This window comes from Zonotrichia leucophrys, chromosome 4 (assembly GCF_028769735.1).
Source record: "Zonotrichia leucophrys gambelii isolate GWCS_2022_RI chromosome 4, RI_Zleu_2.0, whole genome shotgun sequence".
Taxonomy (NCBI): domain Eukaryota; kingdom Metazoa; phylum Chordata; class Aves; order Passeriformes; family Passerellidae; genus Zonotrichia; species Zonotrichia leucophrys.
Window position 1 is genome coordinate 43998393 of NC_088173.1, and position 25567 is coordinate 44023959.

At 42.8% G+C, this 25567-nt stretch overlaps 1 protein-coding gene across 5 annotated transcripts in view; it reads left to right on the forward strand.

The window, feature by feature from the left end:
* Positions 1–25567, forward strand: part of BMP2K (BMP2 inducible kinase) — a 50097-nt gene that overhangs the window by 19248 nt on the left and 5282 nt on the right. For 4 of the 5 annotated variants that reach the window (XM_064711520.1, XM_064711517.1, XM_064711521.1 and 1 more), the window contains 14 exons: positions 124–242; positions 584–689; positions 2349–2491; positions 2779–2900; positions 3898–3979; positions 4602–4734; positions 6917–7020; positions 8444–8523; positions 9318–9478; positions 10775–10935; positions 11506–11601; positions 12278–12459; positions 13254–13411; positions 16404–16517. In XM_064711520.1, the coding sequence (XP_064567590.1) occupies positions 186–242; positions 584–689; positions 2349–2491; positions 2779–2900; positions 3898–3979; positions 4602–4734; positions 6917–7020; positions 8444–8523; positions 9318–9478; positions 10775–10935; positions 11506–11601; positions 12278–12459; positions 13254–13411; positions 16404–16517 (1699 nt within the window). In that variant the 5' untranslated portion in view covers positions 124–185. The remainder of the gene's footprint in view (positions 1–123; positions 243–583; positions 690–2348; positions 2492–2778; positions 2901–3897; positions 3980–4601; positions 4735–6916; positions 7021–8443; positions 8524–9317; positions 9479–10774; positions 10936–11505; positions 11602–12277; positions 12460–13253; positions 13412–16403; positions 16518–25567) is intronic. The other variant, XM_064711518.1, reaches the window with a different exon arrangement.

Sequence of the window (25567 nt, forward strand, 5' to 3'; positions counted from 1 at the left end):
GTGTTTGTTACTAGTCACTCAATGACTGATGTAGTCTTTGTTGCTCATCCTTAGGATGTAGTGATGTTGAGTAGATGTGTGCAAGAAGCTCAAGCAGCTGCTTTTTTCACTTGTGCTCTCCAGGTGGCTTCTCCACGGTGTTCCTGGTGCGCACGCCCAGCGGGACGCGCTGTGCACTGAAGAGGATGTGTGTGAATAATGTGCCAGACCTCAACATCTGCAAGAGGGAAATCACCATCATGGTAAGAAGGCCATTGCTTGGAACTGGAGAAAGTGTCACTTTGTAGTGTACACCCAGCAAATGCCTCTCCAGTGTTTCTAGGCACCTTTTGCTTCTGGTGCTTGCTCCTGATTTTCTACCACTACTTACAGAAACTAATGCTGGCTTTAGGGTTGGTGCATGATTAATTTCTCAGGGAATTATTCGAGTATGTATTTGATACCTCACGTGAATGTGTATATTCCGTTTGGTCAGTATGTCTGGTTCCCAAGCAAAAGGATTTTCTTCCAGTGCTCTAGTGGCAACTGAAAATTGCTCTTTGTTTTCTCAGTACTGAAGTGTAATAGCCATTTTCTCTTTCAGAAAGAGTTATCTGGGCACAAGAACATAGTGACTTATTTGGATTGTGCTGTAAACTCACTAAGTGATAACGTGTGGGAGGTGCTCATCCTCATGGAGTACTGTCGAGGTAAGAGTCATCACCTAGGTATACAGAGGATAAGGTTTGTACTATCACCTGTGATTTTGATTAAAACTGTTCCCTTGATGTAGGGGGTTAACATGTATGTGTCTCAGCTGGAATCCAGGTAGTTAGTTTCACTTTTCTGCTGGCATTGCTACCTAGGCACTGGCCAAAACGTAAAAGTTTTGCAAAGCTTTGTAATTAGATATGGTTACAAACAGGGAAATTAATTATATATGAAGTGCAGTTGTGCTGTTCTGCTGGTGGTGCTAAGCAACAGGTGTCTGGAATGTAACTCAATAGGAAAGATTAGAAAATTTTTACCACTTTGCTCCCTCTGCTATTTTTGTTCTAGATGACAACATTGAAGAAGCTGTACCTGACAGGTGATTTCCTACAAATAGGCATAGTAAAGTTCAGGTTGATAGTGCTGTCCAAAAAGATGTCAGCCATGTGTTCCTGCTTGACAGTGTAACTTTGTTTGAAACGATACCTAAGTCAGAGACTGGCTGTTTTGGGGTTCTGTTCCCCTCAGTTCACATATGTAGGGTATAAACTTGCCAATGAGTTTAACTTGTCAAGTTTGTCTAAAATCTAGGGAGACTTGAGTGCAGACCTCCTAGTATGAGATGGTGGTTAACCCAAGTAATTGGGGATACTCTCCCCCAAGTGCTGCAGCACAAAGTAAATACTCCTGGAAAGAAGCCTCCCATAGTCTGTACTGCTCGACCAGTACTTTGAGCTGAGGTGTATGTGGGTTCTATTTGCAGTATAAGCAGTGAGCCTTACAGTTTGTGCAATCTGTACCATAAGGAGCCAAAGACCATGTAGCTTAATGTAGATTTTGGGGAATGGATTAAAGAGAACTTGAAAACTAATGGCCACATTTTTGGCCCTTTACCCTGCTTGTATGGATGAACTTCTGTACCATTCTGGGAGCTCAGTTCTGACTCACTGTTGGTAGTATTGTTTCCCTAATGGCCCTGGTAAGTAACCCTGTGGATGTCAGCTGTCAGACAACTTGACAGTGGTAGGCTTCCCGTGCTGTAACCATCCTTGTTTGACAGAATGCCCACCAAGGGCCTGCTGTGTCTCTGCAAGAATCCTTCTTCATCCCTGTGTGCAGTGAGCATTGTGGTAGGAAGAACTTAGTGGCGTCTGGTACAATTACTGCAAGGAACAGGGAAGTATTGATTGCCAGTCTTAAAAGAAACCTAGGGAAAGGGAGGTCTTCTTCCTTGGAGGATGAGTTCAGGGCTTTGTTTCCCTCCTTCCCTGCTTCCCCTTTCTTCCTCCTTTGTCTCCCAGAAAGACAGAGGGTGTTCAGAGGATAAATTAATGAACTCACTTGGCATTTGGGTTCTGGATCCTAATGCAAGAGATAGTTTTTAGGTGACATATTGGTGTGATGGGTTCTTTTTTTGTGTTTGCAGCTTTTGGTTTCAAACACACTTCAGCCTCAGGGACTGGATTGTTTTCGTTTGTGCCAATAATTTTTCTCTTTAGGGTAATACAAGAGTGTGTGGTTGGGAAATAAGGTTTATTTTGTTCCCATACAGTAACTGAGGAAAACTTTCTTGCATCATATTTGTGGACTTAATGCATATAACTCTACTTCTGTACCTGCTAGGAATTACTTGAAAGATATTTCTCCTGTTTCTTTAGCTGGGCAAGTTGTGAACCAGATGAACCAGCGTCTGCAGACAGGCTTCACAGAGCCAGAAGTAATGAGGATATTTTGTGACACCTGTGAAGCTGTTGCCCGGTTGCATCAGTGCAAAACACCTATAGTTCACCGGGATCTCAAGGTATGACCTTCACTGTAAGAAAATCCAGGCTAAAATCAGGGATCTGCTTGAAGAGGGGTGAGGATATGGGAGAGTTTTCTGTAAGACCGATTTCTAGTTGGGAGCTTGCTGTTGGTGAAGCTATAAACAGACATTACCTATAGGACATCACCTATTGCTGAAACAAAGTTTAGCAGTTGATTTTTGGGGAAACTTCCTGTTTGTGTGTGAGAACATGTAGTAACGCTTAACTTGGAAGTTCCTGCTTTTATGTTAACCTACCTGTTGTGTGTTGGTTTTCTTTGAAGGTGGAGAATCTGTTGTTAAATGATAATGGGAACTACGTTCTCTGTGACTTTGGCAGTGCCACTAACAAATACCTGAACCCTCAAAAAGATGGTGTTAATATGGTTGAAGAAGAAATTAAAAAGTAAGTTCACTTTTAGGTGATCTGTCATAAGCAATGACTGTGCTGCCAGGAAACTCCATATATTATAATGTGGTGTGCATGTATCACCAATGAATTGAAATGAAGAGCTGATCTTGAATTCATTTTGGCATAAATACAGTAAAAGACTGCAAGTATTTGATAAGATTTCCTCTGTTTATTCACAGATTGTTTTTCAAAACTGTGATTCTTAAAAATAGTTGTTGGCAAAAAGAATGCTGTTTTGAAAGTAAATTGTTCAAAAATATAGGTCTGGCTCCTGGCCATTTTAGGAGTTGGATATTTTTCATTTGTGCTTTTTTAATACTGCTAAGCAAATGCTTGCTAAGATACCAATAACTGATGTAAAGAAGCCCTGCAATGCATTTATGCTGAGTCTCATTTGCAGAGTATGGTCTGTGTCCATTCTCCTGAGACGGATCAGAAAAATATTTCAACTTTTCTTAGACACACTTGTGAAAACATGTATTATTTTGATTTTGGCCTTCTGGCCTATCTGCGTCAGAGGGGTAAATACAGGCTGCTTGTTTTCGAGTCATGAAGTGATTAGAGGCTTTTTCTATCTCTGAAGTATCTGAACTACCAGCTGAGTTGTTTTGGGGTGTTGGTGTTCTGTAGTCTGCATTCTGCATGTTTCAGTGTGAGATAGGGACAGCCCTTGTAGGGCTGAGCAGTCGTTCCCCTCAGGTGACTGGCTGTGTATGCACTGTCACTCTGGCAAAAGTCTGCTTTGGGGCAATAACACTTTGGGGCAATAACTTAACCTGACCTAATGCTTACTTTTGTGTATGATAGTTCATACTGCTGCTCCAGATATTATTTGTGATGTTGCAATGCGCTAATGATGTGCATCATGCAGGATAATTCCAGGCACATGTCTGAAACTTTGTGCTTGGTGTGTGCATGGTGGATCAGGAAAGCACCCTCTCGCCTGTGATGCTAGATTTTTAGCTATGTTTGCTCTATTTTATGTTTCTAGGTACACTACACTATCATACAGAGCTCCTGAGATGATCAATCTGTATGGAGGAAAACCCATTACTACCAAGGCAGATATCTGGGTAAGCAAAAAATTGGGCAGCATGATCTATGGGACTGGTAAAGGAAGGGGGAATTAAAACCAGTATTGACTGACTGAAAAACTAATTACTGGCAAATGAAACACATTGGGCAGTTATAGAACACAGAACAGTAGAAGTGTCTTGGGTACTTAGATTTTTGTAAATAAAATGAATCCCATGTTTTTTGGTTTTTTTTTAACTTAAAGGAAGGGGGATGTGATTTAGAACATTTCTTATGTTGGCTCTGGTTTCTCCTTGATAGCCCCCAGTGATCTCTTATGGAAACCTGTTGCCAGCATGATCAAGAAAGGTATTTTTAGTAGTTGATGAGCAGACAAGGAATAAGATAGGAAATTTAGTGCAAAGAGTCATGATATGATGCTGAGAATGCAGCGTTCGGTGTGCTCTGGTTTGTACTGGGTGTGCTGCAGGAATCAGAGCAAGAGCAAGTGTTGTTAGGGCAGCTTTGACCCATCAGCTCGTCACATCAGCTGTGTTCCAAAGTGCAGCTCCCACACAGCATGTGAACATCTCTGTGGCCAGGGGGCAGCATTGTTAGTGCTGCCTTGTGGTAGCAAGGGCTTGTTCTCATCCCCTGACAGGGCTTGTGTTTCTTTTACAGGCACTGGGCTGCTTGCTGTATAAGCTGTGCTTCTTTTCCCTTCCCTTTGGAGAAAGTCAGGTGGCCATTTGCGACGGGAGCTTCACCATCCCAGACGGCTCGCGGTACTCGCACAGCGTGCACTGCTTGATCAGTAAGTCCACAGGCACTGCAGCAGCCCCTCCAGCTCACCAAGCCAGCAAAGCACAGCTCTGAGCTGCTGCTCAGCACCTCTGCTGTCAAACCCTGCCACCTCCAGCTGTGCCTCTCAACTCCCCAAGAGCCCTTGAAGCTCAAGGGAAACTCTTTGGTTTCTCTGGGACTCAGGGATGATTTTTTTTCTTTAGGTGCTGATAAATCCCAGAGGAATAGGGGGAATGCCAAGACTGCTTCTCTTTATTGTTTAGCTCTGTTTGTTAATACTTTTTACCCTTAAGTGTGTGTTTTCTGTGGAATGTCAGACTTTGCTGTCCAAGTTGTGCAGTTGTGCTTAGATAAATTTGAAGTGCTGCTTTAGCATAGCAACATGAGTGTGCTGAGATTAATTGCACTGGGGACAATTTTAATAGTAGTTGCGTAGTTTATACTAGAACAAAAATCTGGGAAGTTTTGTGTGACCCCAAGTGTCAGATTTGAGCTCTGGCAACAGTTTGGAAGCACTAAGTGTGTTAAGGAAAATTTTGGACATGAAGCAGTTCTGAGGCTTGTGATTTATCCATTACCCAGACACAGATGTGGGAACTAATATTTACAGTAATCATCAGTATTGTCCTTGTTTTCAGCTTAGAGTAGGCTCCCTTGAAAGAGTGAGATGGACAGCATATGAAAAATTCAAAAGGTTTGAATAGGAGCTCTTATAACCCTAAGCTATGGATGCATTGACCACACAGGTTATGCTTTGATGTAATAAGCAATACCAAATCCAAACCACTTTTTTGAGTACACATTCATAATTGAGAAACAGCAGTAATGACAGTAAGCACTTGCCTTCTGCCAGTACTGACAAAATGAGGTGAGTTTTCAAAGGACTTAAGTAGTTTTCTCTGTCGCTGTGTTACTTTTTTTAAAGAGAAGTACAGGTTTTAATCCTTTCTCCTAGGTATGAATGCAGTTTTTTTAATTCAATGAATGACTGTGCCAAGATGAGCAGTACTGACATGGAATGTATCTGGGTGAGGCAGAATGTCCTTATGTAAACTTCCCTTCTTTCCATTTGGAGTGGAAGTCATAAAAAGCTGCACTTGGTTATAAAAGGTATTTCAGGGACTGTGGCTTCATCTGAGCTCTTTGACAAGGCAGTGACTGGGGAGGAAGAAGTTCCTCATGCCCCACCCCATGAGTTAAACATTTTCAGAATCCAGTGGCAGGAGTCACTTCAGTGAGTGTTTTGATTCCATCTCATGGTGCTGCAGCTGAGTGCTGGAATCTGTTATTTTGTTAAATCTCTTAAAAATTAAACTTTCAGTGACCTATACAGGACATGAAATAATAACTTTGTGTAAAATTCTAGGATCTGTCTGATACTATTTTTCAAACCTCCATTTTCAACAATGGAGGATTTTTGTAAAATGACATGGTAGGTTGGCTGTTCTACTGAGCATTTGTGCAAGTGTGCTTCTCTTTGCTCATCAAAAGTGAGAAGTTGAATTTTCATAGTGTTCATTTACTTCAGGGCAGAATATATTTTTAGAGGCCTAAGTTTTTTAGAAAGTGTATTTCACTGTTTATTTGCTTTCTGGTTATCTAGGCAAGATTGCTGGATTATATATACTGTGTTATATTTGACTTCTTGGGAAAGCAACAAACCTTTTAATTTGGGAGGCAAGTGTTTAAGAGGGAACATAAGGAATTTTGTCTTGTCAGGGAAAGGTCCTTTTATTCATGAAACTATTTTTTTAATATGCAGAATTGTTCATAGTCAATGAAACCTACAGAGAAAAGCCTGATGTAGTAAGATGTGTCAATCTTGTTTTAGCTACATTGAATTTTGTGTTAATCCTGGAAAATGTTAGTGCAGTGAGTTGGTTTTGTGCTGTTTCTCTCTGCAGTTACTAATTCCTACTTCAGTTAAGTTCCCTTTTGCACAGCTGCATCAGCTTATCGAGCAGCATGCATGTTCTGCAAATTTTTTTTGACCCTATAAACTATTTGACTGGACAAAAAGTATCTTGGGTGTGGGGAACTTGTTTTAATAACACTGCAAATGACTCTTGGTGGTAAGCTGATTTGGTGCAAATGCTGGATTTTTGCCTTGCTGGTAGCTGTCTCAACAGTTTTTTGTGTCTCACCAGGTTTTTTGTGATCTAGCCAGTGATAGGTCTTATCAATTTTTGCAGGATATATGCTTGAACCAGATCAAGAGAAGAGACCTGATATCTATCAAGTATCTTACTTTGCCTTTAAAATTGCCAAAAAGGAGTGTCCAGTGTCTAATATAAATGTAAGTACTCTTGACTTTGCTTGTATTTTCAGTGTGTTATGTAGGTAATATTGAGAAGTCAGTGAGAGGAGCTGAGAGATGACATCAGTTCTGTCACATGCCTCGTTCCTCAATGGTAACACAGAGTAGAGAACAGGTCGAGCTCCTGTTGTGTGCATGCAGTATGAGTAAATAAAATATAGATTAAAAAATCTCTATAAATAAAATGTTCTTAATTGTGAGGGTGTAGCTCTGTGGGCTATATTGATACCATTCCAATACCTGGCTTAGGATTTTAGCCATTAGTAATCTCTTAACACAATCAGTATGAAATAGATATTACCTTGTTGACAGTAGAAGGCTGAATGCTGTAAGTGGAGTGTCAAGAGTGTGTATATTTGCTCTTGGATAAACCCTTTGCTTAGGCATCCTTAGCAATTGTGGTAGTCCATTGGAAGGACTCCAGGGAGCTGGAAAGCAAACAGAGCAGTAGTTGAGTCAGCCTGCCTTCTTAGCCTTGCTTTCTGTGGGGGTCTGAGCTTGGTCTCAAAGATCACTTGCTTCACAGATATTATTGTGTCTGTACTACAATGGAATTTGGGGACTTTAGCTAATGTTGAATATTATAGAGCGGCTCTCAAGGCAAGCATCAGGAAAGATCCATCTCAAAATTGAGTTTACAACAAATATTGGTTGTAGCATCTGTCTTCAGAGGCAGACCAGTGAATTTTCTGAGATCCCTTTGAATTCCTTTTTTCCTTTATCATTGTAGAAGGATGTCCTCAGTAAATTTGAGTGTTGCCTTTTGGCAACACAGATTAAAATAAACCAAGAAGTCTTGAAATACTTGATAATTAACTGTCTCTATTTGTGACCAGATTTAGATTTGTATTTATGTGCATTTGTCATGAGAGAGGATTGGTGTCCTCCTTTGCTCCAAACTGTCATATTTCTCATAAAACAGTCTAGGTGATGTGGGATTAATTCAGGAATTTTTCAGGTGGGGTAAGGTAAAAGGCCATTGAAGCTTTGGTGCTGTATGGATTTCTGGAATTTGTGTTGTGGTGGAGGAGCAGCGTGTGCTAAAAAGTTTCCTCCAAAGATTGGTCTTTGCTTTAGAGCATGTGGCTGAAGTGAGTTTCTGTGCAGTCACACAAAGTGCTTGGAGACCATGTTGCACTTTATTGTTGGTAGCTGGCAGTGTACCTGCAGTGAAGCAGCTGACAAAAGAGTCAGACCAGTCAGGTGCCGCTTTACTTCTGCCACACACTGAGAGGAGGTAGAGATACTGATAAGGTAAACCCTTTTCAGGTACAGCTCTGAGTTCTGCATGAAGCCTTGGGATGTGGAGGTCTTGAATCCAAATATTCCTCTTGAATATGTATCAAATTTTTTTCTTTCAGGATTTTGGTTTTTTAATTTATTCAAATTTGTTTTTCCCAAGAATTCTCCTGTCCCCTCAAGTCTTCCTGAACCCATGACAGCTAGTGAGGCAGCTGCTAGAAAAAGCCAAATAAAAGCAAGGTGAGCAGGGGGATGTGACTTTTCTTTCTCTTAATGTTGTTAAGCTACATGTTTGTTTAAAATCTGTTTTCATACACTTGTGAATAAATGAAGTATTACCTCAGTAGAAGTCATTAGATAAACTTGTGTTTCTAAGAGCTTCAAGTCTGTTTGGATTCCACACCTTTGCTTTTTTCATTATATTGAGAATCCATGGAGGGAAACTGATGTTTTGTAGGTAAATGGGTTTTGTTTTTGAGAAATTGAAATTTTTGTGGAAAAATATTCACTTTTTTGTCCTTGTTAATAAAAACAAACCCAAAACCATGGGAATTCCTCTCCAGGCTTGTTTTCTGCTATGATCCAGTGCGTATGCACATAAGGCTGATGCTGGGTAAATCCTTTACCTTTCCTTTCCTTGTCAGTGGAAGGTATTTGGATTTGAATCTGCCAGCATGTGTGACTCAGATATTTCTACATTCAGTTATAATTATCAGCTTCGTTTACAAAAAAAGAGGAACAAAAGCCGAAGAAATTCGCAGCAGTAGAAATAATTTGACCTAACACATAATGCTTTCCTTTCTCTTATTTCTTGTACGTATGAACAGTAGTCCTGTTTCTAATTGTAGTGTTGTGGACTCAAGCACAGGACTGGAGTTTTAGGGAATGAATTTTAAGGTACTTACATGCAGTGCTGAAGCAGAGTAACACATTATTGGGACATAACTCAGCTGTTAAGAGATGTACTGTGTCAAATTTGAAGTAGAAATATGTCTTTTCATCAAGTATCTTACATGGGAAAATTGTCCCTTCAGAATAACAGATGCTGTTGGACCAACAGAAACCTCAATTGCACCACGACAAAGACCAAAGGCCAACTCGAGCACTGCCCCTTCCAGTGTGCTGGCGATCCAGAGCTCAGCAACTCCTGTCAAAGTGCAAGTTCCTGGGGAATTTGCTAATCGTGGGCAAAAAGGTAACCTCAAGTCTGAGGATGGACCAAAATAAAGAAGCAATTATGCCTTTCTTCCTCTTCTTGCTCTACCAGAGAAAACATTTACAACTCAGTTTTATCAGTCTTATTTTTTTGCATACCAAAAACCGAATCTTCAGAAAGATTCTGACTGTATGAGCTGTAAATTTGAGGTGCTGCAAAAACTAAATTCAGACTGAGAAGTGCAAGTGTTTTTTCTTTGTGCTTAACACTGGTTTTTCAATGAACTTGCCCACTGCAGACAGAAGTTCACACTTGTTTTGACTTGTGAATAATTTGCAAAAAGTACAGAGCCCTTCTGAATCAAACTGGGTTTTTTTGTAGCAGCAAAAAGATTCTCCTGTGCCTCAAGAAGTCATGAGATGCCACCAACCTATTGGTGCTGTTTGTAGGCTGGAAACATGTCACTTCTCTCATGACTGACAGATGGATTCCATGTGACACTGTGGGTGCAGGAGGAGTTAGGGGAGACTCATTTGAGTGAAATGGGTTTTTGAAAAATCCTTGTTTTTTCTCATTCAGAAAGTGTTATGGCTGTGATAAATACTTACTGAAATAGTTGACCTTTATACCTAGGACACTTTCTAATTGTGTTTTATGCTGTTATGTGCCTGCTGCAGAAGAGGAAAGAGTAGTTTCAGGGATGGTATTGGAAAAGTCTCAAAAGGCCTCTGAGAATGTTTTGTCCCAGGTATAAGTACTTTTTGCTAGGTGGGATCCATGTAACATCCAGCTTGAAAAGCTTTTTCTGTTATGGCAAGGAACAGATCGTTCCTGGGCACTTCAGAATGTAAAACACTTTGTGATAGAGAGAAATTTATGGTACTACCTGCCTCTTAAAAGGTGCAGAAGCAATTGAGTGGCAAAATTCATCAAGTGCTCTGTTTAAGGGAGTTTGATAGATGAGCTAATAGTTTCCTTAGGGAAAAAAAAAATCGAAGTATGCTTGCCTGTGTTGAATGCATACAAAGCTGCATGCTTTGAGATAAGGGTTGGAGATCCTGCAGTGTGTAACTTAAATGCTGGTAAAGCAAAAGTCTGCAGCCCAGCTTGCTGTCATGAGATTGGGGGAAGCTCCCAGCATCTTGCACGTAGACATGGTTCACTTGCAGGCTTGGAATTACTTGTAAAGAAGTCAACTTGGTATTTACCAGCTGTCCTGGTTGTCAGACTGGGAAGAGAAGTTGAAAGACAGTGTCAGCTTGAGGTGAAAAACAGCCAGGGACAGCTCTGGCTGAAGCTGGGATGTCTGGATGTTATTAGTGTTGTCTGTCACAGGAACCACTCGACCAGGGAATGGACAAGACATCTCACAGTCCCAAGGGACCACCCCTCAGCAGCACAGGGTCCTCCAGCAGCTGCAGCAGGGAGACTGGAGATTGCAGCAGCTGCACCACTTGCAGCACCAGCCCGCCATGCAGGATGCTTATATCCAGCAGGTACAGTCAGATCTGTTAGGTGTTGGAGACTCATTGGATGTGTTCGTAACCCTTGGGATCATTCAGCAGTTCTGCTGGTGCTGCCTGTACTTTTCCAGCTAAAACAACTCCTGTTCCTTTTGACTTTGTTCCTTCATTGGCCCTGTAATGTCTGTCCTAGGAAGTTGCTTGCCTTGTGCTGTGTTCTTGCAGTTTGATCCTGAATTCTATCTTTGCATCACCGCTGTGTGATTTCAAGGCTTTACCCATGTGTAAAGGAGCTCTGGATACATGTTAGGAGTGATTATAGGTGATGTTGTGCTTGCAGTAGATGGCTGTACATGCACCAGGGCTGAATATGTTGTCTGATTTTTTTGTTAAGAATTGGCTGGGGAGTGGAGGAAGGAAAAAGCTTCCAAACAGAGTGGTTGAAGTGCAGTGACTGAATTGTGAGCTGGTTCTTGATTGAGATATCTTAATTAAAAAATGCTGTGGAGTCATAGCTGTGATAGTCAGAAGAAGCATTAATTAAAATACCAGCTTTTTTCTGAGGGGGCATCATTACTTTCTAAAGCTATTTTTTCTTTCCAGTATCACCAAGCAGTGCACCAGCAGATGGTCCAGCAGCAGCTGTTGCTGCAATCTGTGTACCAGCAGCAGCCTGCTCAGTCACAGTATCCTGCCATGGTAAGTCATAGAGAGAGTACAGTCTTAAAATATGGCCTGAGCTTGTAAATCTGCTCTTGTGTAGATGCAGTAAGAGAAGTTGTACTGAGCTGTGGACCTGGTTAATAGCGTGCAGTTTGGCATCTAAAATAATAATTAGTTGGTGGGAAGTTAATCCAAACCAGCTTGTCTGGAGTTGCACTTGTGTATTAATAATAGGATGGGATCTATCCCAGGTTTCATAAAGTCTGTCTGTGCTCATTTGAAACGTGCTTGGTTAATGTTTCCAGTACCAGCCACAGCAGCAAATACATGTTACACAACAGAGTGACTGAAGATGGTGACATCCAATTGTTACTTGAAAAGCAGGAGAGTTAACTGCTATAGCCTGTTTTGTAAAGATCAGGAGAAATTGTCCTGAAATCTTGTATTAAGATTTAAGAATAGAGTATGATGAACACACAATTAGCAGTGCTACAGTGACATATATTTGGGTTGCAATAATGACAGAAATGGAAGTGGTAATAGGCTGGAGAAGAGAAGCTGCCTTCCTGAGCTGTTGGAGCAGTTTCTCTGTGCCCATGTGTTCTGGGGGGTGGAGGTGGCTGTGTGTGGCTGTAAGAGCAGCACTGATAGTTGGCAGAAGAGTTTCAGCCAGCCCATGCATCTTCTGGTAGCACAGTCCCAATCTCCTCAGGTGCAGCAGTACCAGCAGGCTCTCCTGCAGCAGCAGATGCTTGCTCAGCAGCGGGCGCAGCAGGTGCAGTCCCCTGAGTACATCACTTCTCCACAAGACTTTGCACCAGCCTTAATCTCCTACCCCAGGTCGCTCCCAGTGCATGGTGGAACAGTGGCGGATCCTCCCTACCCTACAAACAGGTGAGGATTGTGGCTCAGCTGAGCCTGGGGGTTTCTCCTGGCTTACATTGCTAGTTGTGGTGAGCACTGCCAAATCCTTCTCTTAGAAGTTACTTGCTTTGGTAATAAGAGATTACGTAGAGCAGTTGGACAGTGGGTGTTCAGTGATAAAGGATATTTTGGGAGCAAAGTGGGACAGTTTATGAACAGATGAGCCTGGTGTAATTTTTAAAACTATTTCTTCCAGTATTTCTTGTTCACAGATTTAATCCAGGAGCTCAGTGCTAATCACTTCACCTGGGGGGTGGTCAGTGGTCTATATTGAATGAGGTTATGTGCATCTGAAATGAGTTGTGAACACCCTGTTAAGAGCAGCTTTGTAGTTGGCCTTGATGTGGTAGGGCTGCCAACTCCTGTGCTCAGAGGTGTGACCTGAGTATGTAACACCAAGTACACCTCAGAAGAGATACAGTCCCTGAGGAGTGGCCCTCAGACCTGCCTTTGCATAATAAATGGTAATAAATGATGACTTTTGCATTAATTCTTCTGAACAGTGGTGTATGTAATAAAAAATCCCCTTCCTCAGACTTAAAGGAACCTAAAGATCTGTCCAGTTTCACTGATGTTAGAAATCAGGTTATATATTTGTCTGGGTTCCTATTAAGCTTCTTTTAAATCAGCCTTCAGCTTTTTATTTGGGATGAGCTCTTATTTGCTTGTGTGTAGGACTTGGCATTGTGAAGCATGTCTCAGATTTTGACCCTGATAACCAATCCTGCTGTTTCTCTATTTGCTTCCTTGAACTGACTCTACAGGTCAGGCATTCCTGATGCTGAAGCAATCGCCAGTTACCCCAAGCAGAACATCAGTAACCCACCTGACATGTCAGGGTGGAACCCATTTGGAGAGGACAATTTTTCCAAGTTGACAGAGGAGGAGCTGCTGGACAGAGAGTTTGACCTGCTCAGATCAAGTAAGGGACGCTTGAAGGCTTACTTTGCTTCCCAGTAAATGAGGGCTCTGTGGTTGCTCAGCAGTTCCAACACCTGCCTGTCCAAGGACCGTGCAGGCTGTGTACAGAACATTCTTTCTGAGCATTTGAGGGCACGGTTGGGCCTGTCTTCCTTTCCTTTTCCTTTTTGAAAACACGTGCACTAGGAACTCACGTCTGAAACTGGTAGTTACTGGCTCAATTACTGCAAAAATGGTAGTATGCTAGCTCTTCTACACTGCTTGTGTCACCTGCATTGCCAAGAGGCTCTCAACAGCAGAGGTATGTTGTCAGATGGGAAGAGAATTTTGGCTGCTTGCTTTATTCCTTTCCAGCTTTTTTCTTGCACACCAGAGCAGAAGATTGTGTGGGTCTGATATGTCCTTTGAAAATGCCTGAAAGAAAATTGATCTACTACATTATGTTAATGTTTTGTACTGTCCTTTTTGAGTGGCTACATGTAAGGGCTGGTTTATTGTACTGATATGGCAATAGTTGAATAAACTTTTTCCTCGTGAAGTCAGTTATCTCCATGGTTTTTACTTGGAATTACCTTCTGTTCTTAATTACTGAACACATGCTTGTTAGTTGCTCTTCCTACAACTGGCTTTGTTGAGATCAGATTTATTAGTGGGACTTGGAAGATGTGACAATGTTAAAAAACAGATTGTATATGCTTGGCTGTCTATCAGCAAATTTCTTGCAATTAAAAGTACAGTAAAGTTGATTTTTGAGTAACTGGAAAAAATACCTTTGCCTTCAGTTGAGTGTTTTTCCTATTGGATGTGCACTTTGCACTTTACCCATTAATCCTTTAGGAAAGTGACTGGGTGGGTTTGTTTGTGAGGCTCTGATTGTTAGTTTTCCCTTGTATCCTGTGTGGATTGAATCAGATTCCTGTTTTTGAGTTGGAAATGTAGCCTGCACACATTTTACAGTCAAATGTCTCTCTGGTAGCTGGGAAAAATGGCTTATGTACTCACTGAAACTTAGCATTCCTTTCAAGTCCAAGTTAAGGATTGGATTCAGTAATAGAATAGAAAATCTGTAAGCAAGCTCCTTCCAAATGTGGCCCTTAGTTTTTTGCACTTGTGAATCTGGAGCAGGTCAGTTTGTACCGAAGCACAAGGCCACCCACTTTTGGCATCTGTGTTCTGAATTCAGGACTGCTGGCACTGCTTATACAAGTTGGATGAGATTGATTTGGTTAAGCCGCAAGTTTTGAACAAATGCAACGACCAAAGGAGATAACATAAGTACATTTTGGGCTCAGTTCTTCAAGTTAATTCAGTGCAAAAGAGAGCTGGATGTGATAACTCACCTGATATCATGTATCTGAAAAGCAAACCAAACCCAACAGCACAGCTCTGCTCAGTAGTAACCAGCATTAGGGATTTTAGTTACTCACATAGAGAAAATGCAGAAATGACCCCGAGTTGCTCCCTTGCCAGCAGCACGCTAGATGGCAGCCTTGTCTGTAGGGATGGGCTACCTTACAGCTGCTCTGAGCTCATGGGGCTTGGTGTCCCTCGGGAGGGGGAGCGCTGCTGGTTTGTGTCTGGCTGGGCATGCAGGTACACACATCACAGCCTTCAGAGACCTTTTAACCTGGCTATTTGTTACCGAGGGTGTTGTGCCAAAGATCATGTGAGCATATGTGGCAGTGTTAATGCCTTTGCTGCAGTCAAAGCAGGAATAATTAAGCTCCTTGTTGTCTACTGGTGCTTTCTCAGACTTGGCTGGAATAATGGAAGATCAGGAGATTTATTGTAAAATTAAGTCTTGTACCTATAAAATTGTTTCAAAGCATGTGAGACTTAGTGGAAGTTCCTTAGATATGCATTAAGGTTGAAGGCTGAGTTCTGTTTGGTGTAGGTTATTGCCTATGTGGGAAAAAGGCTGTTGAGTACTAATTATCTTCTTTGCCATCCAGAGAAAAGAGAATTGTGGATGCAGAGTTGATCAGTGGTTCTGTTTTTCTTTTACTAAAGCCAGCTGCTGTTGTGTAGTTTATAACTCACATACAGTGGTGTGTAAGTTGGTGCTGCTCACTAGTGTTCAAAACATGAATCCTTTCTTTCTTTTCTCAGAAGCCTAGTTTGTATTGTTGAGCTGATGCTTTTTACATAAAGATCTTTCTAAATCTGACAAATATTTTTAAAGCTTGCATGTTTGACAGTAACACCTAAGTAAATATGCAAAGCCTTTGTTAGAGGATGAAAATGTTGCCACAGTTTGTCAGGCTGGCATGACCATCAGATTTCATGTGTTGAAGGGCTTAATGTCAGTGTGTGCAGTGATGGGTACTGCTGGGGTGATTAATCACTTCTCTCACAAAAGGGGATCCAGTTCCCAGGACAGCACATTGCTTATACTTGGTCAGGGTTTTCCTAGTGGAATGGTGCTGGTTGCAGTAAGAGGTAATGTGCAATTGGATGGATTTGTGAACTGAGCACCTTTGTGGAGAGCTGTGACACAGAGTGACAGATTGGAGCTCCTGGCTCTTGCTGTTTCTCTGTTGTTGGTGTTGCTGTGATCATGGGTTAGTGATGGGCCAGAAGTGACATCTGATGCTGCATTTCTGACAGCACTGTGAAGAAGTAGATTTCTTCCACAGCTCTTGTAACCACTTAATCATCTGTGCAGAACTGGGAGCCAAGAAAGTGAGTCTGCTTCCTTGCTGAGAAAGAACCCCCAGCCCAGCTTCCATAGCATTGCACAAAGGCTTGGGATCACCCTGGTGCTCGTGCAGGGACAGGTGTGGGTGCAGAGCCTCTCAGGCACTCCACCTGTCTCCTTGCAGTAGGAAAGAGCTGCCCAGAGCAGCTGTGCAGGCAAGAGCTGTGCTGCTTACAAGCATACAGGATACTCCTCCCTCACCCTGTACAGTGCATAGCTTTGCATAGGTGTAAGTCCTTCTGTTTTTATTTTATTTTACTTTATTTTTTGTTCTGTTCCATTTTGTTTTTTACAGACAGGCTGGTGGACAGGAGAGCATCTTCAGATAAGAGTGTGGAGCCACATGCTGCTCCACAGACAAGTCCTGCTGAAGATCCCTTTGGTTCTGTTCCTTTCATTTCTCAGCAAGGCAAGTTCCATCTGTGACATGATTACCTCATAGCTGTATGCATACATACCTGTAGGTGTATGTATCTGCTGAAGTATGCACAGCAGTTCAGGACCAAAGAATGGCCAAGGGCTCTGCTGCCTCCTAACAGCACTTAGGTTGAAGGGATGTGTTGGTGTGTTCTTTACCTCCAATTCAAGTCACCTGTGCATCCAGCTCCTGGTGCCTGTGGAGCCTTGGGACCAGCTGTGTAGGCTGTGGCTCTCTTGAGCCAGAGCAATGGGCATCACCTGGGCAGAACCACAAGGGCTTTTGCTGAAGGGAAATTGCTTGCTAAGGCCAAATTTTGCTACTTCCCTGTAGTCTGCTTCTGACTCACGCTGTTTCTCTAGTTCAGTTGTCCAGCCAAGTGAAGACAGTTGGCATGCTTCTATGCATTTAATGCACAGTTTTGGTACAAGTTGAGTCAAATGCAAATATTTTACATTGTCTATACATGGGGAGGGTGGGCATTTGTTGTTGCTTTTCAGTTCACCTTTGACTATGTTTACCTTGAATAGAAGTAAAAATAACGTGTTATGTGGGCATTGTGAGTGGGAAACTGCATCACCCTGCAACTTAAGCAGCAGTTTTAACATTTGGTTGATCAGCACTTTAGTATTTATTTTGGTACCTTTGACAAAGTAAAGCCTGTGTGGTGGTTGAATGGTAAAAGGAGGATCAGTCACGTCTGCAACCACTTGGATTTTGTTTTGAGTTCTTATGTGATAAAGGTGCCTTAGTATGACATGTACAGACTGTTCTTATGAAACTTCAAAAGCTCAGGTAACATGCCTTAAAATAAATCAGCTGGGGTCAACCTAAGGTAGTATCTGTGTTTTCTTTCACTTCGGTCCTGCATTCTTGGAGATGCTCTGGTAGGGCTGCAAGTGCTTACAAGGGCTCTGGTGCTCCACATGGTGAAGGGTGGGCAGGGTAATGTTCTGTCTTCTGCAGAGCCTTCGGTGAAAATCCCTGTGCCTGCTCCTGTCCCTGGACCTGCATTCATTCTCCTTGCTGTAGGACTGTGTTGTTAGCTTGTCCTGGTGTTTTGCTCTCTCAGGACAAGTTTGCGTTCTGTCACCTTGTTCATGGTCAGTAGTTCAGTGCCGTGTAAAAGCCATTTAATGGAGAAGGGTTTGCTCTGCAGGTGCTATTGGGAAAGGTTTCTCTAGCATCTTCATTCCAGAGGTTGCTTTGACTTAGAGGTATGTTTGAATTCACATGCAAAACAAACAGAAAATAGCTTACACTCCATTTAAGATGGGGGCCATCAGGTATTTTGTATTCATACCCTTGTGTCCAGAGGTTATTGTATTGCCTTCCTTACCTGCCATCCTGGAAGTGCATTTGAATGTTTGCTGCCTTTTTTTAGATAGTTATAATATAGCTTTAGATTGTAACAAACGTCTTCACTGTGCTTTTTCATGTGCTTTATTTTTGTTGCTTGGAATCCAAGCTCTAATTCTTGACACACTAAAAGAAAAAGGAGTTGCTTCTATTAAGGGGAGGAAAAATCCCCTGAAATTCAGTCATGACTGAAAAACCAGGCTGTTTGAGACATGTTGAGCTGGTTGTATAATGTTAGCCGTGGCACTGGAAAAAAATTGTGCACTTTTCTATAGCCTTTTCTCCTGTGGACTTTTAACTGGCACTTAAACAAGACTGAATATTGGTTTGGTTTCAAGAAAGGTACTGTTAATGATGTGTTAACTGTGAGTTGCACTTAGTAAACAAATCAGGTAGAAAAAATATTTAAATGTTAATATTGATCTTCTAAAAGCTTATGTTCTCCACTGAACTATTCTTGGTGATGTCTTGAGGAGTTGCAAGACATAAGAAATGAAGAAAGCTGTTGATTTGGATATATTTCATTTCTAACTGAGGGCTTTCTGGGGCCAACTTGACAAATGTTCCTCCCTGATATTTTGATTTCTGCTTGTACTTAATACTGTTGTGTGACATGTTCTTTCTGGTTTGCTCCTTGTGATTGTGAAATGTGTAACTGAGCAGTAAACCACCTGTGTCCCTTTGTCAGGGCATCCAAGGGCAGGTGGTTGCTTGGCAAGTGGAACAGAGGATTAATACCTTGAGTGCAATTCCTGTGTTTACAAGAGAGATTCTGGGATCTTGTTCAAGCACAAGTTTCATTTCCTTATTGTAATGTGTCTCAGGCCAAATGGGAATTGTGCAACAGTGTTTGCCCAGGGCTCTGGCCACTGAGTTCTGACTTGTTGAATTACAATGACATGAAATGGTGACCTTATCAACATGGTGTCTTTAAAGTAAATAAAACTGACTTTCTTGAAGAATGACAGTTCTTACTGAAGTTGTGTTCTACTGTAGTTGCCACAGTTTCATCTCAGAGGTTGGGGTTTTTCTGCTTGGTTTTCCTTGCTCCGGCATAGGTCTGATGTATAAATTGTGTGTGTGGCCTGTGGCTGAGTAGAGCCACTCAGAGGATCTCTCCTGTTTTGGAGGCCTAAGGGTTCTCTGCTGAAAGCAGCTCTTCACTCAGTAATTAACTGACTTGGGTCACCTCCTGGGGGAGAGCAGCAAGATGGTGAATGTCATGTGTTATCTTTGGACCCACCAACATCAACTGCTGGTAATCTGGCTAAGCAGGTGTCACCAGTATGTTCACCTCTGTCTGGGAAGGTGAGGTAAGGGAGCAGCAGAGGCTGGAACATCTTTGATGTTGGCCTTTGATGGCCTTTGATCATCTGTGGGCTGCTGTGACTTGGGATATTTCCTGTGGAGCTGAGAGTGCATTTCAGGCTGGCACTGATGCAAGGATCACCAGGAGAAGAAACCTGCAACTGGATGGACTGTAGCTGCCTGTCTGTTAGACCTTCTGTGCTTATTTTTGTCCGGTGGGAATGGAGAGCCAGCAGCAACATTTCTGTCCCCTGGCGTGCACAGAGGGAAAGGGTTTGAGATGAGCTAACAGGTGTTGGGTTCCTCCTAGTTTGGGGAATAGGGAACCACTGTGGAAGCTCTTGGTGTCTCTCACCCTTGGTGTGTATCCTACTCGAAGCATTCTCACAAGTAAACTTGCTACACACACTACTTTATGCCTGAATTATTGTGGACAATAGTAGTGCCTTAAGATCTGACATGACTGGAAAGAAACCTACCCTGGGAAAGAATTCAGTTCTTGATCTGATAGAAACAAACCCTGCATTGCTAACTTCTTAATGAAAGAGAGAATTAACTAGCCAGCACTGGGGCACTTTATGCACTTCACATGTGGAAAACAGGTTCTGCTTCTGGAATGTCTGAACTGTATGGTAACGGTGGAAAAAACATCTGTGGACAGCATTTTGGAATGGAAATGTTTGATTCAAGTGTGTTAACCAGCTTGTGTTGTAATCCCCTTTGTTATTATCAAGTGTTTCAGAAGCTTGGGAGAAGGATGCTTTGTGGTACTCTCAAATGTAAGAAGGAAGTGTCATGAATATAGTACAGCTGGCTGGTGAGCTGTACGTGGTGCCTTTGGCCATCTTGCATTTATTCACACTAATGATTTGTGGGATGAAGATGGGATAGGATGGCCTTTTGCTTCCTTCAGCTTAATACTGCAATTCCCAGAAGGAACACAAGAATTGAGGTAACACTCCAGGTTTCATGGATGGGCTGTGTGATAAGTGGAGATGTTGGGCAATGTTGCCTGAAGCTGTTTCAGACATTTGGCTCCTGTGGAAGAATCTCCGTGAGCTGTCGCCTGGGATTTCAGGATGGAGTTCTGGTTCAGGTCATCTCATTAACAGTTGTGCTGAATGTTGTACAGCTCATGTGTGCTGTAGGTGTGATCAAGTCACTTGGTTCTTGTGTCTCTGTGGTAACCCCTTCCAAGCCACTGCAGGCCTGTTCTTTGTGCAGGGACTGAATAAAAGTGAGTACAGTTCTGTAGCAGCTTCCTTCTGCCTTCCAGACTTCCCACACTTGGCAACCTGGTGATGTCTTCCAATGGTGGCTGCAGGTGTCTGCCTTGGGATAAGAGGGGCTGTGTCGTGTGTGGCCTGTGTTGTCCCAGCTCTGTGGATCTTGCAGCAAACCAGCTGGCTGTGTGCCAGACGCAGTGCCATGGGAGTCATCCGGAGCCTTGAGCAATCCCTGGGAATGCCCTGCTGCAGTGGGTGCTGCTGGATGTGCATGGCATCACAGCGGGACATGTGTCATGTCCTGGCAGGAGCAGACATGGGGGATGATGATGCATTTAGTGGTTTTTTGTGTACTGCTTCCAACAGGGTTTCAAACCTCTGCAAGTTCTGTACCGTGGCTGTGGAGCCCTTGGACCACTGTGCAGTCTGGGCCTTTCACTGAGACACAGAACTTAAGAAGAACTTAATAATACCAGACCAGAAGAAACAAGACTTGAACTGCTTTTAGAACTTGAAAAACTCAACTGGCAATAGCTCGTGTTTCTTTGGCAACTGATGTTGATGGTTTAAAGGTGCCCAGCCCTGTGTGCAGTGATCTGGGTGTTGTAAAGTGTTTCAGGTTTAGGTAACTTGGCAGAGTAAGTTCTTGTCAATATCTGTATTCATTGAAAGCTTCACTGATGTTATTCTGTACCTTCTTGGCTGTGGTTTCAGTTATTCATAGTACTTGCTGATTGTAGGTTCAGGCTATTTCCCTGTATCAAGATCATCTAAAACCTCAGCTATTCTAGATACCCCTTCCAAAGTAACCTGAAATTGTTCACCCATCAAAAGTATAAATGGTATGTCTAAGTTCTGCCAAGGGTCTGCCTTTTCTCTCCAAAATTCTTTACTGGGGTTTTTTTTCAAGTTTTTTCAAATCTTGCAGCAGTCATGGGCATGTTGCACTATTTTTTTTATATTGCTGTTTAATCTCTGGAGTAATTATTTAAAAGAATGTCAGCAATAGTGCCAGACACAAGCATGGTTTTCTTCCAGTTTTGTTGTTCTTGAAAATAGAGGTGGTAAGACATATAAATCCATTACAGTATTGAGCAGCTGCTGCCCTGGCTGTTGTCAGAGAACTGGTGCAGATTTAGTTGCAGCCTGCTGCTAATCCTTGGGCTGACATGTGGCAAATTGTTATGAAATGATGGTGGCAGTATGTTCCCAATTCCAAGGGAGCTTAAAGCTCTTATGCCCCACTCTTGGGCTACCCCCACGATACCCTAAAAAGAAAAACCAGCAGAAGGCATGTAATTACTGCAGTTGTTAGAGGGAATTCATCCTCTTATAATCGTGTGTCTCAAAAAAGAACATCGGAACAGAAAATTTCCTTGAAGATTGGGATCTTCTTATATGATTAAAGATGTTCCACCTGGCTCGCATTTGAGGCAAGAACAATTGTTCCCTACAAGCTGCAAACCTGATTAGAAGTGTGGTAATCTGAGCAGCACATTGCAAACAGATGTTGCTCCCAGTGTGCAGCAGTGCTGTATAAATATGTATCTGAATGTCTCTGCAGTGGTGTAGCCTGACAAGATTGCATGAAATCAATGTGACACAACACTTGAGGCTGGAAATCTGTTTGGCCAGAGCATCCAACTGTCATTAAGCAGGGGCTTTTCCCTTTTGGCGGATTGCTTGTGTGTTGCTCTCTTTCATTTGCTGATTTCATTAGCAGTGAAACAGGGGCAACTGTAGTGTAGAAAGCCAAACTATTCTATCTTAGTTTAAAATATGGTAGTTCTAGTGAGGGTATTTTTGTTTGGATTGGTTTTGGTTCTTGTCTGATGCGGTTTGATCCCTGTTCCTGGGACTAACGTGAAGCCACTGCAGCTGCAAAGGTGGGTGCAGAGATGGTTTGTTCCCTCAGAGTTGGCCAGGTAGGGCTAAAAGTGTGCAATATGAGCATCTTAGAGTAGTTTCTGCTTGGAGCAGGTGGCTCTGTTTGTTTCTATCCTCAGCACACACAGAAGGATAAAGGAAGATACTTGTTCTCTCCTGACACACTGCAGTGTGGGAGCAGTGATATCACTGTTCTGGAAATCCTCTTTGGAGTACAGGAGTTCTCTTCAAATCACATATCAGGAGCAGTTGCTGTTCACAGCATCATCTGCGTGCCACTTGCCTTCCAGGTGACATGGTCCATGTCGGGTCATACCTGCTGGCTCTGCAACTCTGATAATAGTGAGCTCCTAGTGAGGATTTGAGTTTGTACTCACTGTTGGATAATTTCCAGTCTGTACCTAATACCTAGACACTGGATTTGTGCTGCAATAACCAAGTCACATTGTTAACTCCCACAAGGAGACTGGATAAGGAGCAATCTCAGTTGAAGAGGTAGAAATTTGGAAGCCTTCTTCAGAAACCACTGAGCTGCGATACAGTTATTGACTGTGCTGTGGTGCTGTTAGAACAGGAAAAAGTCTTCTTGGAGTGGCCTCAAAATTAAGATATTTTGGACCATGCTTTCTCATGTGCAGGGACAGATATTTACCAGCCTGCACCTAAGGCTTCCCCTTTCCTGCCGACTGCCTCATTCCTGTCTGCACGAAGTCTGGTGTGTGCCATGGCATTGCCCTGAGTGGAGCAAGAGCCCACAGAGCTGACCAGGGCCAAGACACACTGCTGTGGGCAAAGTAAAAATCAACATGTACATCAAACTTCCAGTGTTCTCATTGCCTTTCAAGCTCTTACCCTGTGTCTGCCTCTGTCAGCCAGGAAGGTGCTCAGCATTTCCTTGAAGAGAGGTTCAGAGCTGCAAGTACAGGGGGAAAGCACCTGGCCACTGTGTTGCTGTGGATGCATGTCTCCAGCAAGAGGGATGGCTTGGTCAGTTGTTCTTGGCTTCATCAGAGTTCCTCTGGAGGTTGTGCTTGTTAGACTGAAGAGAGGAAACCTTAGGGTGAAAGGCTGGGTTGTCGTGATGCCCAATTCCCAAGATGATTTGCTGTGTGTTGCCAGCAAGAATCGCAGTTGTGAGTAGCAGGTGGGTGTGTTGGGATGCTGGAGCAGCTGGGGTGCCTGTGCGTGGTGTGTGCTGCAGGAAATGTCCTCTTTGCTGTGCTGTCTGTCTGGAGAGCTCTGGAGCTGGGAGCTGCACCCTGTGTGCCTGATGCAGCTCAGCTGCTTGGGGGAGAGGTTGTGCTCTGTCTCGTCAGTGCCTGTTTCAGTGTTTTCTAGGGACTGACTGTGGTGGCACTTCACCAATTATACTTCAACCTGCTGAGAAGTCAGGTGTGTTAGGTAACACTGTGATTCAGTTCTTCTTTGAAAAACAAATGCTGTATTAGTTGTTTACTGCATATTGAGATGAAATGCAAAGGTCTAACCATTCTGTGGGACTGTAAACTCTTGTGGATATGGACACAGAGAAAAGGTCTGGGCTTTTTGTTCTGGAAGTAGTATTAACATCTTACCTAGAAGTAGTCCCTTTTTCTTTTAAATCTATTTGCATTTATGCTAACATTAGTGTTCCAGTAAATATTGAAAACAGCAGGATTTGGGGGCTGGGGGGGGGTTATTTAGTGCCATGTGAAGGCTGTACCTTTGGGAAATCTAAAGTAAGCAGCAGAATAATCCAAATTCTAATTTAGTGGGTAAAGCAAATATGTAGCATTTAAAATTACAGTAGATAAGAAGCAATCTGACACTAGAAGGCAAGAAGAAACAGCTCAAAGCCCTAATCACCTGATGGTTTTAGTCATTCTGGTCATCTTGTTTTTAAATCCTTACATACATTGTATTGCTGCTGAATTTTGATTATTTTATGTGTAGCTGCAAAGGAGTGAGGAAGCTGATGGATGAGGAAATTGCTGTTAATTTCCTTTTAAAATGGAAGAAGTGGTTCTTGTAAAACTGGAGCATAGAAAGTAAAGATTCTGACTTGACCTAGAAGTTGCACACTAGTTTCCCCATGAAAGAAGGAGTTAGCTGAGAAAATATTTGGTATATTGCAAGAACAAGAATTGTGAGGTGGATTCTGGCTGAAGATGATTTTTAGAAGTAGCGGATGCCTGTAGCCATCCCTGGCTTTTTCCATCCTTTGAACACATGGAGTGGGTTAAATGTCAGTTTGTGTTACAAAGCCCTAAGTGGAAGACATCAGTTTTGCTTGGGTGAGGTCAGGGGTGCAGTGTTGTGGGTAGAGCTCTCTAATAGCTGCTTCCACAGGAGCAGCCCTGTCCCCAGCTGCTGTCAGGTCCTGGACACATGAGAGGCTTGTCCCCAGTGCCAGGGTGCCTGGCAGCCTCTCTGGGCAGTGGCTCTGGGCCTGCCAGGAGGTGAATTCTCACTGCTGTTGCTGGCATTACATCTGACATTATGCACCCTGTCTGTGGCCAAGAGGGTATTCCAAGGGCAAGTGTGCTTCACCTAGAAGAGACCTGAGTGGTTTGATTTTCCTCCTGCTCTTTCCTTTCCACTAGAAATCGCAGTCAGTTACACTCCTGTAAATGTCTCCCCACATCATGGGGCTTTTACACAGGGAGAAACTGGGTGTGCCTAGTGATGAGAGCAGTGCCACTGCCACTGTACAGCCTCCCCTGCTCTGCCTGCTCTTGCCATCTCTTTTTTTGTACCACTGCAAAATTTGAACTGTTTCCAGTGTTCCCAAGGCAACCACTCCACAAAAGACTCATCAGTGAATTGTTCCTTCAGTTGTAGTTGTCAGTGAATAGTAGGGGGGAAGATGACAGAGGGAAACAAGTAGATAAATTTCCTTGCCGTAGAGAAGCTGAGCTGACAGGTTGCATTTAGACACCAAGCAGAAAGTGTTGGTCTCAAACTTGAGGAAAAGCAAGAGCTTTTGTGCCTCAGTTTCTACAGAAATTAGAAGGGACTGTTCTCATGACTAGAGCATTGTGTGTCAGAGCAGACTATCAAAGCAGAAACACATAAAAAGATAGCTTGTCTGCGTAAAAAAAAAATACAGAAAATTAGTGTGGAAATTCTGCTGCCTCCCATTTCCCCAGAGGAGAGAGGCTGTGTAATGACTGGATTTGAAAAGCTGTCTCTAGAGATCTGTTTTATCCATTGGCCCCTTCTGTGTGCCCCCCAAATACTGGTACTGTATGTCCAGGCACCTTGTGCTTTAGAAGTAAAGCT